The sequence below is a fragment of the Aphidius gifuensis genome, linkage group LG2 (genome assembly GCF_014905175.1).
Source record: "Aphidius gifuensis isolate YNYX2018 linkage group LG2, ASM1490517v1, whole genome shotgun sequence".
In the NCBI taxonomy this organism is placed as follows: domain Eukaryota; kingdom Metazoa; phylum Arthropoda; class Insecta; order Hymenoptera; family Braconidae; genus Aphidius; species Aphidius gifuensis.
In genome coordinates this window covers 6,243,779-6,256,727 of record NC_057789.1, presented here as the reverse complement: position 1 = coordinate 6,256,727, position 12,949 = coordinate 6,243,779, and the positions used below count along the sequence as shown (strand labels likewise).

At 25.7% G+C, this 12,949-nt stretch overlaps 3 protein-coding genes across 4 annotated transcripts; all 3 read right to left on the bottom strand.

Moving 5' to 3' along the window:
* Positions 1–228: 228 nt before the first annotated feature.
* LOC122848688 (tRNA (adenine(58)-N(1))-methyltransferase non-catalytic subunit TRM6) lies at positions 229–1,701 on the bottom strand. The gene has a single exon (XM_044146936.1). It carries the CDS (start codon positions 1,609–1,611, stop codon positions 229–231), a length of 1,383 nt encoding a protein of 460 aa, XP_044002871.1. The 5' UTR covers positions 1,612–1,701.
* A 256-nt stretch (positions 1,702–1,957) lies between these two features.
* Positions 1,958–8,289, bottom strand: LOC122848687. Of its 2 annotated transcripts, none has more exons than XM_044146934.1 (9): positions 7,788–8,281; positions 7,152–7,714; positions 6,801–7,070; positions 6,546–6,697; positions 5,231–5,328; positions 4,782–5,142; positions 4,476–4,687; positions 4,011–4,382; positions 1,958–3,916 (listed from the first exon to the last, which is right to left on the bottom strand). In XM_044146934.1, exons 2-9 carry the CDS (start codon positions 7,503–7,505, stop codon positions 2,358–2,360), a joined length of 3,378 nt encoding a protein of 1,125 aa, XP_044002869.1. In that variant the 5' UTR covers positions 7,506–7,714; positions 7,788–8,281; the 3' UTR covers positions 1,958–2,357. The 2 variants fall into 2 exon arrangements, with proteins under 2 accessions (XP_044002869.1, XP_044002870.1); XM_044146935.1 differs by having other exon boundaries at positions 2,165–3,916; positions 8,183–8,289.
* A 2,651-nt stretch (positions 8,290–10,940) lies between these two features.
* LOC122849423 lies at positions 10,941–12,848 on the bottom strand. Its single transcript, XM_044148120.1, has 7 exons — positions 12,523–12,848; positions 12,200–12,364; positions 11,962–12,117; positions 11,697–11,780; positions 11,483–11,578; positions 11,196–11,366; positions 10,941–11,043 (listed from the first exon to the last, which is right to left on the bottom strand). Exons 1-7 carry the CDS (start codon positions 12,846–12,848, stop codon positions 10,941–10,943), a joined length of 1,101 nt encoding a protein of 366 aa, XP_044004055.1.
* Positions 12,849–12,949: the final 101 nt, after the last annotated feature.

The window sequence follows — 12,949 nt, the reverse complement described above, 5'->3', positions numbered from 1 at the left end:
TCTTTAAATACAACCCGGGAAATTTTAAAATTATTTATAAATAAATAAATAAACAACACAATAAACAAATAAATTGATGTTTAAAAAATCACAAAATTTATTATCAATATAATGATTGTTATTATATTTACAAAATTCAATTCAAACATATATAAAGTTATACTCAAAGAGTACCATGTAAAATCAATGATTTAAAAAAAAAAAAAAAAAAAAAGATTAAAAATTTATTTAATCAACAAGATAACCAGTTAATAGATAACCACCTAAATCATTCATCATAATTTCTGGATGTGTTCTATTTGGTAAAACTTGATAATTACGACAAAAATTAGTTAATAATTTTAAATTAACAATATCTCTACGTTGTTTTAACATAATATAAGTTTCTTGTAATGGTTCACGATAACAATGATAAATAACAAATGGTCTTGATGTACCCAAAAATTCTAATAATGCTTGAATAATATTTGACGGATGTTCCTTGGCAATAATTGTTAAACCATCAGCTTTTGTATTTTTAAAACAATCAACAGCTTGTCTTGTTTCATTAAGCCATTTTGGTTCTTTAAATGTATCTGGTACATCAATATTATCATCAATAATATCATCAATAATATTATCACCATTATCAACAACAATATCATTGTTATCATTGTCATCATTATCATCATCATCTTCATCATTTAATTTTCGTCTTTTTGCATTTGGAATATCTTCATTATCTCCATTATTTTTTTCAGATTCTTTAAGTTGTTTCCATATTATATGTTTTTTAACTAGCTCACGTATTATTTCAGATTCACCTTGATAATTTAATCTTAAAAATGTATATAAATTAACTGTACTCATTCTTTTTAATTGTTCATCAGGAAAATTTAATGCATTAACAAGTGTCATTTGTGCTTGATTACCAGGATGTAAATGTACAAGATTACCAGTTGTTTTAGCTCCAATTCTACTTAATAATGCAGCAGCTGTTAAACCACATGAACCAGAATCATAAAGTAAATAATTACCATCAGCTTTAACATCACTGTATGATAATATTTGTGATAATGTATCCATTCTTAATGAATTTATTTTATTACAATCTTGTTTAAAATAAATATCTTGTACTATTGATAGAGTTGGTTTATGTATCATCAAAAATCTATAATATTTTTTTTCTTTTTTCTTGATATATTTAGCTTGTGAAAATTCAGTTTTAGCAGCAAATGATGAACTATTTTCAATAAGTGAACCAACAATTTCAATACTTGATTTACCAGCATCACGAAGTACTTCAATTTCTTCTCTTGATAATTTTTGTGATGTACTATCATCAGTTATTGTACGATTATCAGTACCACTTATAATTCCTCTACATAATTCTTCCATTGTATCAGCTTTTTCAGCAACTTCAAGTGCAACATTTCTTTTGCCATTTTTAGAACTAACCATTTTAAATGTTGTCCAGTATGGTTTACCTGGTAATTGCTCCATTTCAATAAATTCTTTGCCCAATGTAAATGTTGGTTTGTCTGTTATTTTAACAAGCTTACGAAAATTTTGTTTTTGTACAACCACATAACTACCAAGTTTAACTAAATTTTCTTGCTCTTCAACACCCATTATTATAATTTTTATTTAATTACTTAATTATTTATATTAAAACTTAATTATTATATTAAACTTTTTGTGTCAACAAGACACAAAGACAAGTCAAAGTTTTTTTTTGTTTGTCAAAAATTTTAGGTTATATATTAAATACACCACACACGTGGCTTACGAAACTCCATCTTTATGATGCCAATGGAAACAATATTATCTCTTAAATAATAATAATAATAATATTAATTATTAATTAGGGAAAAAAGGGGGGTATAATTATTATTTAAATATAAAAAGAAAAAAGTTATATATTTGTTGATCCAATTTTTTCTTTATTTTTTTAATTAAAACTTCTTACTTGAATTAATTTATTTCTTTTTTTTTTTTTTTTTTTCGTTTTTATTTAGTACACGTTTGCCTGGCCTTTAAAATTGATTAAATTATTCAAAAAAAAAAAAAAAAAATGATTGTTATTTTTTTAAAATCAAGGCATCTCGTGAACAATTTATTTTCTTTTTTTTTTTTTTCATTTTATATTTTATTGTTTTTTTTAAATTTTTTTTTTGTAATTTTCATGATAAATAAACTCAACATTCACTGACAATCAAGTTATATTTTAATTAATTGAACGAATTTTTTTTTTTTTTTTCCAGAGTATATTACAAATCATTCGCATCAATCGTTCATGATAAAAATTAATTATATTAGACCATTCATATTATCAATATTCACAAATTCACGATGAAATGTATTTTTTATTTTTCTTTTCAATAATTATCACGAGACCTTGATCCTCTTGATTGATCATTGTCTCTTCCTCTTCCTCGATTACTATTATTATTACTGCTATTACTACTACTACTATTATTATTATTATTATTACTACTATTATAATTATTATTTCTGTTATTATCGTTTGAGTTACGATTCATTCCTCGATTGTTGTTGCTATTGTTACTATTACTATTATGTCCATTTTTATTGTTACCATTACCACCACCACCGCCACTACTACTTCCACCACCACCACCTCTATCATAATTTTTATTAAATCCTGAATTAAATGAACCACCAGAATTATTACCACCACCACCACCACCTCCTGATGAATTACCAGGCATTTGATTACGATAATTTTGTCCAAAACCAGGACGTTCAAAATTTGGTGGTGGATTATTTGGATTTGGACATCTAAAATTTGGTGGAAAATTATTAAATGGTCCTGGTGGTCCAAATGGTGGTCCCATTGGTCGAAAATGTTGATTTGGTCCAAAATTACCATTTGGAGGTCGAAAATTTGGATTAAAATTTGAATTTGGTGGCATTTGTGGTCCATTTGGTCCAAAATTTGGTGGCATATGCATCATATGAGGTGGACCACTCATTGGTCCATCATTCATACCTTGTCCGTCATTCATACCACCATTACCACCCATCATATTTGAATTATTATTTTTATTTTGCATATTTGTTGGTATTTGATTGATATTTGGATGTGGTACCATTGATGGTGGCATATTTGGACTAATATTTTGCATATTATGATGATTTTTACCTAATCCACTTGGCATATTTGACATTTGTCCAATTTGTAAATTATTATTCATCATATTTGGTGGCATAACATTACGTTTATCAAAATTATTTCTTGATAAATCATTATTACCAATAATTTTATCATCATCCCAAACACGTGGACGATTATCTTGATCACCATATTTATTTTTATCTGAATCAATTGATGATGATGATGATTTATTAAATGGTGGTGGTGGCATTGTATGACGAAAATCACGATCACCAAATGCATTACGTAAATCAAAATCTGGTCTACCTGGTCCACTTGAACCAGAACCACTACCAAAACGTAAATCTTCATCACGATTAATACGATCCATTGCATTTAATCTACGTAAATCTTCATCTTGACTGAGATAACTTGATATATCTTGGGCTGTTGTTGTATTTGATAAATAACGTAAATCAGTATCACTATTTGCTGAATCATCACCATGAGTCTTTGATGAATTACTTGCTTCACTCCAGCCAATTAATTGTTCAAATTTACGTTTACCACCGAGATTTAATGATTTTAATAATTCAGGATTTTGAGCAAATTTAGAACTAGGTAAAGGTGCAGGAAGATCAATATCTGGTACTCTTGAATAATCAATATCACCTTCATCTTGAAGATATTCTTCTGGTTCAATTATTTCCTCAGGTATTATTGGTTGTACATCTTTTAATTCTTCAATTTCACCGTCAGCAATCATTTTTTGTATAGCATCATTGCCTTTTAATATTGCATCTGCTAATTTTGAACCAGCTAGATAAAAAAGGAAGAGAGAAAATAAGTTAGGTTTAATTTATATTTAAAAAATGTTTAATGTACTAATAACAGCTATTGTTGATATTCTTACGTTCTACTGTTATCATTTTTCCATATAATATAATTGCATTTGGTGCAACTTCAGTGAGTGGTACAGCACCAGGTGTTGTTTCAATTAATTGATTAACAATTGCACTCAATGCTTCAACTTGTTCAGGATCTTCTGATTCCATTTCATTCCATTGTGCTTGGAAATTTCTGGGAATTGGTTTACTATATGGTACTTTTTTACTTGCAAGTTTTTTACTTTCTTCAATAGCATGATCAAGATCAAGACCAGGTATACCACCTGATTTATCTTCGGGTGGTGGAGCTGTCATCATTGAAGCTTCTTCTTCAAGTTCAGCATCCAACATAATTCTATCTTCAGGTCCCATACCAGGTATCTCTGCAGCTTCATCAGCTAAAAATTAATTTAATTATTTATTAAATTTTTTATATAAAAATTAATTAATGTACATTGATAATTGTGTGTTTCTATGTTTTTTTTTATTACCAATTTCATGATCATCAATGCCAGCCATTCCAGCTGGAAGTGTATTAAGATTATATTTGTCTCTCATTAAATCACCAGGACGATTTCTCGTCCAAAATTTAGATGTATGATCATTGCTGCCTGAACAAAGTATATGTCCAAGTGGATGCCAAGCAAGAGTCCAGACAATACTGTCATGTGCTTGCTCAATAGCTCCAACTTCTTTATCCGCTCTACAGTCAAGCAAAAAAATTACCAAATAACATAATAATTCAATTTAAAAAAATATATGAAAATGAAAAATTAAATTAAATTTTTTATAATTACCCAACATGCCAAAAGAGAATAGCACCATCACTTCCACCACTACAAAATAATCCTTCATGACTTGGATGCCATGCAACACTTGATGCTTCTTTTTTATGTCCCCTAAATGTTTGTACTTCTTGACTCAAATTACGTATATCAAAAAGTTTCAATAGATGATCACGCGATGCTGTTATAAGCCAATTACCATTTTCATTCCATTTAACATCCATAACAGTACTTTTATGTGCATGTAAAGTTGCCAATGATTGACCTGTTTTTGGATCCCAAAGTTTAACAGGTTGTTGATTATCTTTACTTCCAGATACAACGAGACTTTTTTGTGGATGCCAATGTACACATTTAACATCTGCTCCATGACCTATGAAAATTATGTTTCTTAGATATTTTTTATCTTCTTTTTTTTCCGAATAAATATGTTATGTTGTTTTTAAAAATTAATTAAATACCCCTGAGGATTCGCTCTTCATGACACCGTAGAAAGTCCCAAATTCTCACTGTTCCATCATCACTACAGGTTGCCAATTTGTGATCCGTTGGACTGAAACTACCCGTTGAAAAAAAAAATAGTAATTACATGACAAACACAGCAATAGTGCTGTTTTAATATTTAAAAAAAATATATATATTTTATATGTAAATAATATCAAAATAATATTTATTCAATTTATTGTAAAATAATTTATTTATTAAATTGAAAAAATAACGGAATGAAAAGGGCATCTAACGAACAATTCATCACCGACAGTCATAACTGGCATTTGATATTTTTTATTAAATTAAATTTTAAAAATTTTTATGCTATCATCAAATGCCACATGACCATCGAGCAATGTTATCAAGATAAAATTTAAATTTAAATCTTTAATAAAATAATTAATGATTATTGTACAATTAAATATTTCACGAACGAGAATGTACATTGGTTTATTTATTATTTTTAATTGTTTTATCAAAAATTATATTTATTTAAATTCATTTATTTATCTCATTGATATGAGAATCAATTATTTATTTTCATCATAAAAAACACACACACTCCATTCATGCTAAATAACCGTTTCCCGAAAATTTTATTTCTTTTATTATTATTATTTTAAAAAATAAATAAAAACAATGTTTATTTTTTTTTTTATTATATGTATATCAATTGTTCTTTTTTTTTTCTTCATAATATTTTTAATAAAATAAATTTATCAGTATTAATTTTATTTCGTACGTGATAATATTGAGGAGAGATAGGATTATTGTTATCTTTATTTTTATTTTAAAATAGGAATTACTCGACTGGGTTGAAGCATCATTGTATATTTTTTTTTTTTTCATTCAACTTGCTTATCTATATAATTTTTATTTTAAAAATTCAACAGATACATTTTTTTCTCAATAAAAAATATCCGTAGCCGCACTGTGAAGTAATTTCTCAAGATGAATAATTAAAATATTAAAAAATTAATTAAATTATTTCGAATCAACAAAAAATAATACTCATTTGTAAAGGAAAAAAAAAAATAATAATGAGCAAATGAAAAACGCTTCATACGTTGATAGAAAAAAAAAAACAAAAATCATTTTTCTTTGTATAAATTTTCGAAAAAAAAAATTCGCGAATGAATTCAAGGTGGATACCGAAAAACGTTGCAATTAAAAAAATAATAAATGATAAATTTGACAATAATTAAAATAACGTATAGAATAGTATAAATAAAAAATAAGTTGATAGCAAGTTGATAAAAAGTTCTAGTGTGGTTGTTGATGATATACCTGAGTCCTCTAATCGCTTCTTTGTGTGCCTGAAACATCTTGACGTTGTTCATGTTGCTCTGCCAGTATTTGACGTAACCAGCATGATCACCAGTCACCATCCAGCTCTCATTATGTGACCAGACCATTGTCCTAACTGGACTATCATGAGCCTAAACAATTATCAAATGAAAAAACAAACAAACAAAAAAAAAAAACACTCGTTATTAATATAATGATTTGATATAATAAATAAAAATCTATCAAAACAATTACCTGAAGAATAGTTTCAAAATTAAATGTAAGACCATTCCAAAGTGTAAATTCACCACTTGATGCACCAGTTACAAGACGACGTCCTTCAGGTGTCCATGCCATACAAAAAATTGGACAACGCATTTTATTTGTTGCTGTTTTAACAAATCTCGTTGTCACAGCATTTATTGGATTATCCACATAACTAGGTGGTGGTAAAAGATCTGGATAATACATAACATCTGGCTGTAATGCTCGTCTATCACGAAAATCTCTTTGCCATACTCGATTCTAAAATAATCATTAATTAAATAAATAAATATACTAATTTATATACTTTGTAATTTATTAATAATAATAAAAAATATTTACTTCAAGTGTTTTAATAATTGCTGAATTATAATCAACTGTTTTTCTCATAACAGATTTTCTTAATCTTTTACCATCAAATTCATCTTGTAATGCATCTTGACTATTTGACATTGATTTTGGTGCATGATAAGGTCTAAATGGCTTAAAAAAACCACGATTATTACCATCACGATTATTTGGTGGAAATCTTGCTTGAAAATTAGTATTTGATGATGATGATGGTGATGATGATGTATTTATTGTTGTCAAATTTGGTGGTGGTGCTGATAAATTTGGTGCTGTTGGTGGTGGCACTGACATATTTGGCAGATTAATTGGTGGTGGTGGAGTTGCAAATTGCATATTTGACGACATTTTTATTATTTTATTTATCAAATATTATTTATATCACAAAAATTTATTTCCAAGTATTATAAATATTTATTTATTTATAAATTTAATATTATTGTTTTTAATTATCCTTGAATTTTACCAAGTATCATGATTTCAACATAATTAGGTTAGGTTATCATCCGATTCAGTCCAAATTCATTAACTATTTTCATTTTTTTTTTGTTAATAATCTGAAAATTAAAAATACTTGTTTATTTTTAATAATTTAAAATAACTAAAAAAATTTTTAAATTAATTAATTACTGTTATTAAATATCTTTGGAGTATTTTTGGATTATGTAAATTGATATTATTATTTTGATAAATCTGCTCCAAGATTTTAAATAATGTTCATTGACATTTTCAATATACAAATTTTTTTCGTAACATATTTTTTTTTTTGTTCAATAAATATTTATTATAATTTATAAACTAAAACTTTAATAAGCCAACACACAAAAACACGTATTACACGTTGACTTAATATTTTTATTTATTTATTATTTCTCTCTAATTTTTTACTAATACTTGTAGAAAAAAAAAAAAAAAAAAAATCGAAAAATGGTCCCTGAAATTTTGGACAGTAACACTACTATAAAACTATAATAAAAATATTATTTAAATTATTAATATTTATTATTGATAATTTCAAGATTTACTTTGTTATTAATTGAAGAAACACTGTGTAATTTTATACAAATAATTATGCATTAATTACACGTTTTAATATTTTACGACAACGGCTATCGGCTCGCGACGCCATAACACCATTTTTTTTTTTCTTTTTATTTATTATTATTGTTATTAATAATGATTTACAAATAATGCGCCTCTAACGTTATACTAGGTAAATAATTAGAAGTTGAATTTTGTTTCCGGTGGCAGTAGTGTGTTTAACCCTTTTTTCGACTTTGTTGTTGTTAATTTGTTATTATAATTATCATTATTATTATATTATATTTAAACAAGAAGTATTTAAATCGCGAGACATGTATATAATGTATTAATTCAGTTTAAATATCCTTGCGAACGACTAACCCATTTATTTCTGGGAAAAGCAAAACATATTTAACAAAAAATAAAAAAACCAGACAAAATAAAGTTTCATTCAGATTTTGAATATAAAAAATAAACTAATTTAAAAAAAAAAGTCAAGCAAAAACTTATACCCAGCTGGAATGAAATAAAAATCAAACGTTATTATATTGTCAATATGTTGATTATTTATTTTAATTATTATCGCATAATTTATTCCTTTTATTTTAATAAAAAAACAAAATATTATCCTTAAAAATACAAACATGTACATAAATATATTTTTTTACTTTTAGCATTAAAAACTTCTAAGTGCAGTTGAATTGTGAACTGACGAGACATTTATCATTTATCATTTATCATTTTTTTAGCATATTACTATTGTATCTTTGGTATCATCAGCTTTTTGAAATTGGATTAAAATAACAAGATACGTCGTAACAGCACCAGCCATCTAAAAAATATTATTTATTTTTTTTCTAAATTCTGGAACATAAGTGTGTTCAATCAAAATTTTTCGTCTTCTTTATTTATATTAATGATAATTCTTAGTCAATACAAATATTGCTTATCAATTCGAATAATGAAAGAAAAATAATTGATTAAAATTCAACTTACGTTTCATTACTATCTAGTTTTTGTAATGTTAATTTACCAAGTGTTATTGATTCTAAAGTTCATTGAACACAAGTACGACAACAAATAATAATCAATGCCTGTTATTGTTGATGAATACATTTTATACGTCTTTGTATATTGAGTGACAAAAAAAAAAAAAAAAAATTGAATAATTAATAAACCTAACCTCAATCTTTTGTTTGTTAAATTCGAGACATTTCTAGAAGTGCATTGTGGTTCCTTTGCAATGCTTTGCAAAATTGATTAAACAATCAAGTTTGTGTCAAATAAATTAATTCAACTTTAGTCAATTAGTTTTTTATTAAATAAAATATATTCAAGTTGAAAATTAATATAGATAATAATAATAATTTAAAAAATAAAATTCACCATAACCACGTGTATAAAATAAAATTAATAAAAAGGTAAATCCAATGAATAAATTTTTTTTTATTTTTATTCAATTAATCATTTTTATATTTTTATTGAATTAAATTACATACTTTTTAATGATTAAGTAATTTTTTTTCAATAATTACTCACTTTCCCCCATATTTCTCTTTGATACTGTAACAGACAAACCAAAACAAAAAAATTAATGCATAATTCTTTTTTTTTTTTTTTTACATTTTATTTAAAAAGAAAATTTAATAATTACTCTTTTTTTATGATTTCCGCCCTGTAACAGACAAAACAAAACAAAAAAATTAATACGTTATTTCTTTTTTTTTTTCACTTTTTTTATTTAAAAAAAAAATCACTAATTACTGTTTCAAGTAGGCATTCATGTCCCGTTTTATTAGAGCGTACACCCCAAAAAACCCACCGATTATGAACGAGTGTCTACAGAACTTTCGGAGAAGAATATTCATCTTTACCAGTCAGAGTTATCAATCAGAATGAAATATAATAAGACCAGAAGCCCAGAATAAAAATATTTTAACTTGTCAACAAAGCTGTGTATGCAGTTGGCTACCATTCACATTTCACGTGGGAATGAAAAAGAATCCTTTCAGGTGCAGTCCGCTGCAGGGGTGCGTTCAAAAAGTAACTTTGTAAATATTATTGTTATTTTCTGTAAATAAATAAAAAAAAAAAAAAAAACTTTCAATTACCAAAAATAATAAAATTATAGTCGATGCATGAAAATTGGAAACTAATTTCGCATTCATCACAAATAAATACAACTTACATTATTTATTATAAATTTTCTCGATTTAGATCTTGGGCTTGTCGTTTTAATAGTAGGAGAATTTTTTTGTATTACAAAGTTTAATTTTTTTTTTCTAAATTCTGAAGCATAAGTGTGTTTAATCGAAATTGGACCAATACTTGAAAAAGCAGCTCAGGAAAGTTGATAAAGAAGAGAGACAACTAACAACTTACAATTGAATGTATTGAGATTCTATGTTGGAAATTGTAAGTTGGTTTTCGTTGTGTCAGATTCAACAGTTATGCTTGGTCTCAACACAATCTGAAATTATTTTTCATCAATTTTAGATCACAATAAACAATTGTATATTTATTTTTTTTTAATTTTTAACTTCGATCATGGTAATGGAAATTTTAATTTACCTATTAAAATCTTAAGTTATTTATATTATCGATAGAAATGATCATTTAATACTAATGATTAAAACCAATAAAATAATATGACAATCGTTTTATTATAATTTTATTATAATAAATAAGCCAAAAAGAAAAAACATATAGGTATTTATAGGTACAAATATTCAAAGAAAAAAAATATAATAATTATACATCTTAATTTGCAGAAATTAATGATTTTGTACCAATATTGAACTTAATGCTTGGTGCTGGACCATCAAAGTCAACTGTAATCCAGACTTTGTAATTGGTCTTTACACTGTAAAATAAAAAATAATATTATTAATAATGTATATTTTTTACAAACATTTTATTAAGGAACTTTTTTATTTATATTAATGATAATTAATAAAAATATTGCTCATCAATTTGAATAATAAAAGAAAAATAATTGATTAATAGTCAACTTACATGTCATTAAAATAACCTGGTGTTCTAAGTACTAGATCCCCACTGTTAAGTAGTATTTCAATTTTACCAATTTTTGATTTTTCACCTTCTTTTGTAGCAGGAATTTTATTTTCTAAATTTTCAGTTGATTTTATGGAAGTTTGAATGTCAACTTTGTAATAAATACTGAAACTGTAAAGTAAAAAGTTTAGTCAAGGTATAAATAAATAACGAATCTTTGATAAGTCAATCTTTTTCACTTAATAGTAAAAAATTGATTTAAAATTATTGAAAAATATTTGACTTACGTATCACCAAGCTCTTTTACATGTATTGTTCGTGGAGTTACTTCAAGTGACATGGTCATTGGAAATTGTAGGTCAATTTTTATAGTTTTGTCTTCACTAAATAAATAATCAAAATGAATAATGGGTAATTATTTTTCACTTAATAAAGAAATTAATTAAACAATTGTAAAAAACAAAAAAATGCTTTAAAATAATTGGTTAATATTCAACTTACTCATCATCATCATATTCAAGTATTCTCTCGTCTTTATACTTTTTTTTAGAATTTAACGGTTGAAGTTTAGGTGTGTGAGTGAAACTGCAAGTCAATAATAATATTATTAATGAAGTACATTTTTTATTAATCCTAATTAATAGAGATATAAATAAGTAATCATCACTCGTAATAGGTAATTTTTTTTCACTAAATAAAACATTAGTAATAAATATGAAAGTTATATAATTTTATTAAAAAAATAATTGATTAATGTTTAACTTACGTTTTCGGTTCTTCTTTGCCTACTTTTGATGTTATTTTGGTGTCATCATAAACAATATCCGCAATTAATATTGATGGAATATTTCCTTTACCACCTTCTTCTGTTTGACGTTCTTTTGTGTGAGCTTCAAGATAAATTGTGTGATTCAAAGTGACACTGTTAAATAAAAATAATAGTATTAATAACATATATTTGCCATTTATAGCTAATTTAAGTAGCTTTGCTAAATTCAACTTACGTTTCACCACTATCTAGTTTTTGTAATGTAAATTTACCATCTTTACGTGATACACGTATAGTATCATTATGAGATGAAAATGGTTTTTCGTCGACAATTTCAGTAATTACAGGTTCAATGGATTTTTCGTTGGCTTTAATGCTTAATGCGGGAGACAAATAAAATCTGTAAAAAAATAATTTTAATATTATTATTAATGATGTATATTTTTTAATTAACAGTTCAATAAAGATATATCTGAATAAAAAACCAATATATAGTGACCTGGCTTTAATTAATCCACTTTTGATTAGTTGAAAACTATTAATTAATACTCCACTTACTTCTTTTTTTTTATTGGTGTTTCAAAGCTTGCTTCAACACAACTAACTGATGCCACAAAATAATCAATTTTTGTGATATACAATGTGTTCTCATCGACGTACACTTTCCCGCTGAACGCCGACCATAATTTCTGGTAGAAACTAGTTGGTTCGTTGTTATTTTTTATAATAAAATAATTATTGGGATCACTCAATTTTAATTCCTTCTCTTTAAAATCGTCGAGTATTTTTCGTTGCGAAAATATGGATCGTACATATTTTGTTGAATTGGTAGCATATTTCGCTGTGCCAACAAAACGCAACGTATTTCTCAGAATGACACTCATTTCAAAACAATTTTTTTTTTTGTTTTTCAAATGAAAATTTTTCAACACTTCAATACTAATTATTTAAACAAACTTATAAATTTTTTTATTGTTGCCAGATA

Bases quoted from the DNA above. Each gene is read 5' to 3' on its own strand.
- LOC122848688 (XM_044146936.1), bottom strand. From the start codon at position 1,611: ATGGGTGTTGAAGAGCAAGAAAATTTAGTTAAACTTGGTAGTTATGTG.
- LOC122848687 (XM_044146935.1), bottom strand. From the start codon at position 7,505: ATGTCGTCAAATATGCAATTTGCAACTCCACCACCACCAATTAATCTG. The intron at 7,071-7,151 runs GTAAATATTTTT...TGATTATTTTAG, and splicing joins CAATTATTAAAACACTTGAA to AATCGAGTATGGCAAAGAGA. The intron at 5,143-5,230 runs GTATTTAATTAA...TAATTTTCATAG, and splicing joins TGAAGAGCGAATCCTCAGGG to GTCATGGAGCAGATGTTAAA.
- LOC122849423 (XM_044148120.1), bottom strand. From the start codon at position 12,848: ATGAGTGTCATTCTGAGAAATACGTTGCGTTTTGTTGGCACAGCGAAA. The intron at 12,365-12,522 runs GTAAGTGGAGTA...ATTTTTTTACAG, and splicing joins ACACCAATAAAAAAAAAGAA to ATTTTATTTGTCTCCCGCAT. The intron at 11,367-11,482 runs GTAAGTCAAATA...TTTACTTTACAG, and splicing joins GTAAAAGAGCTTGGTGATAC to TTTCAGTATTTATTACAAAG.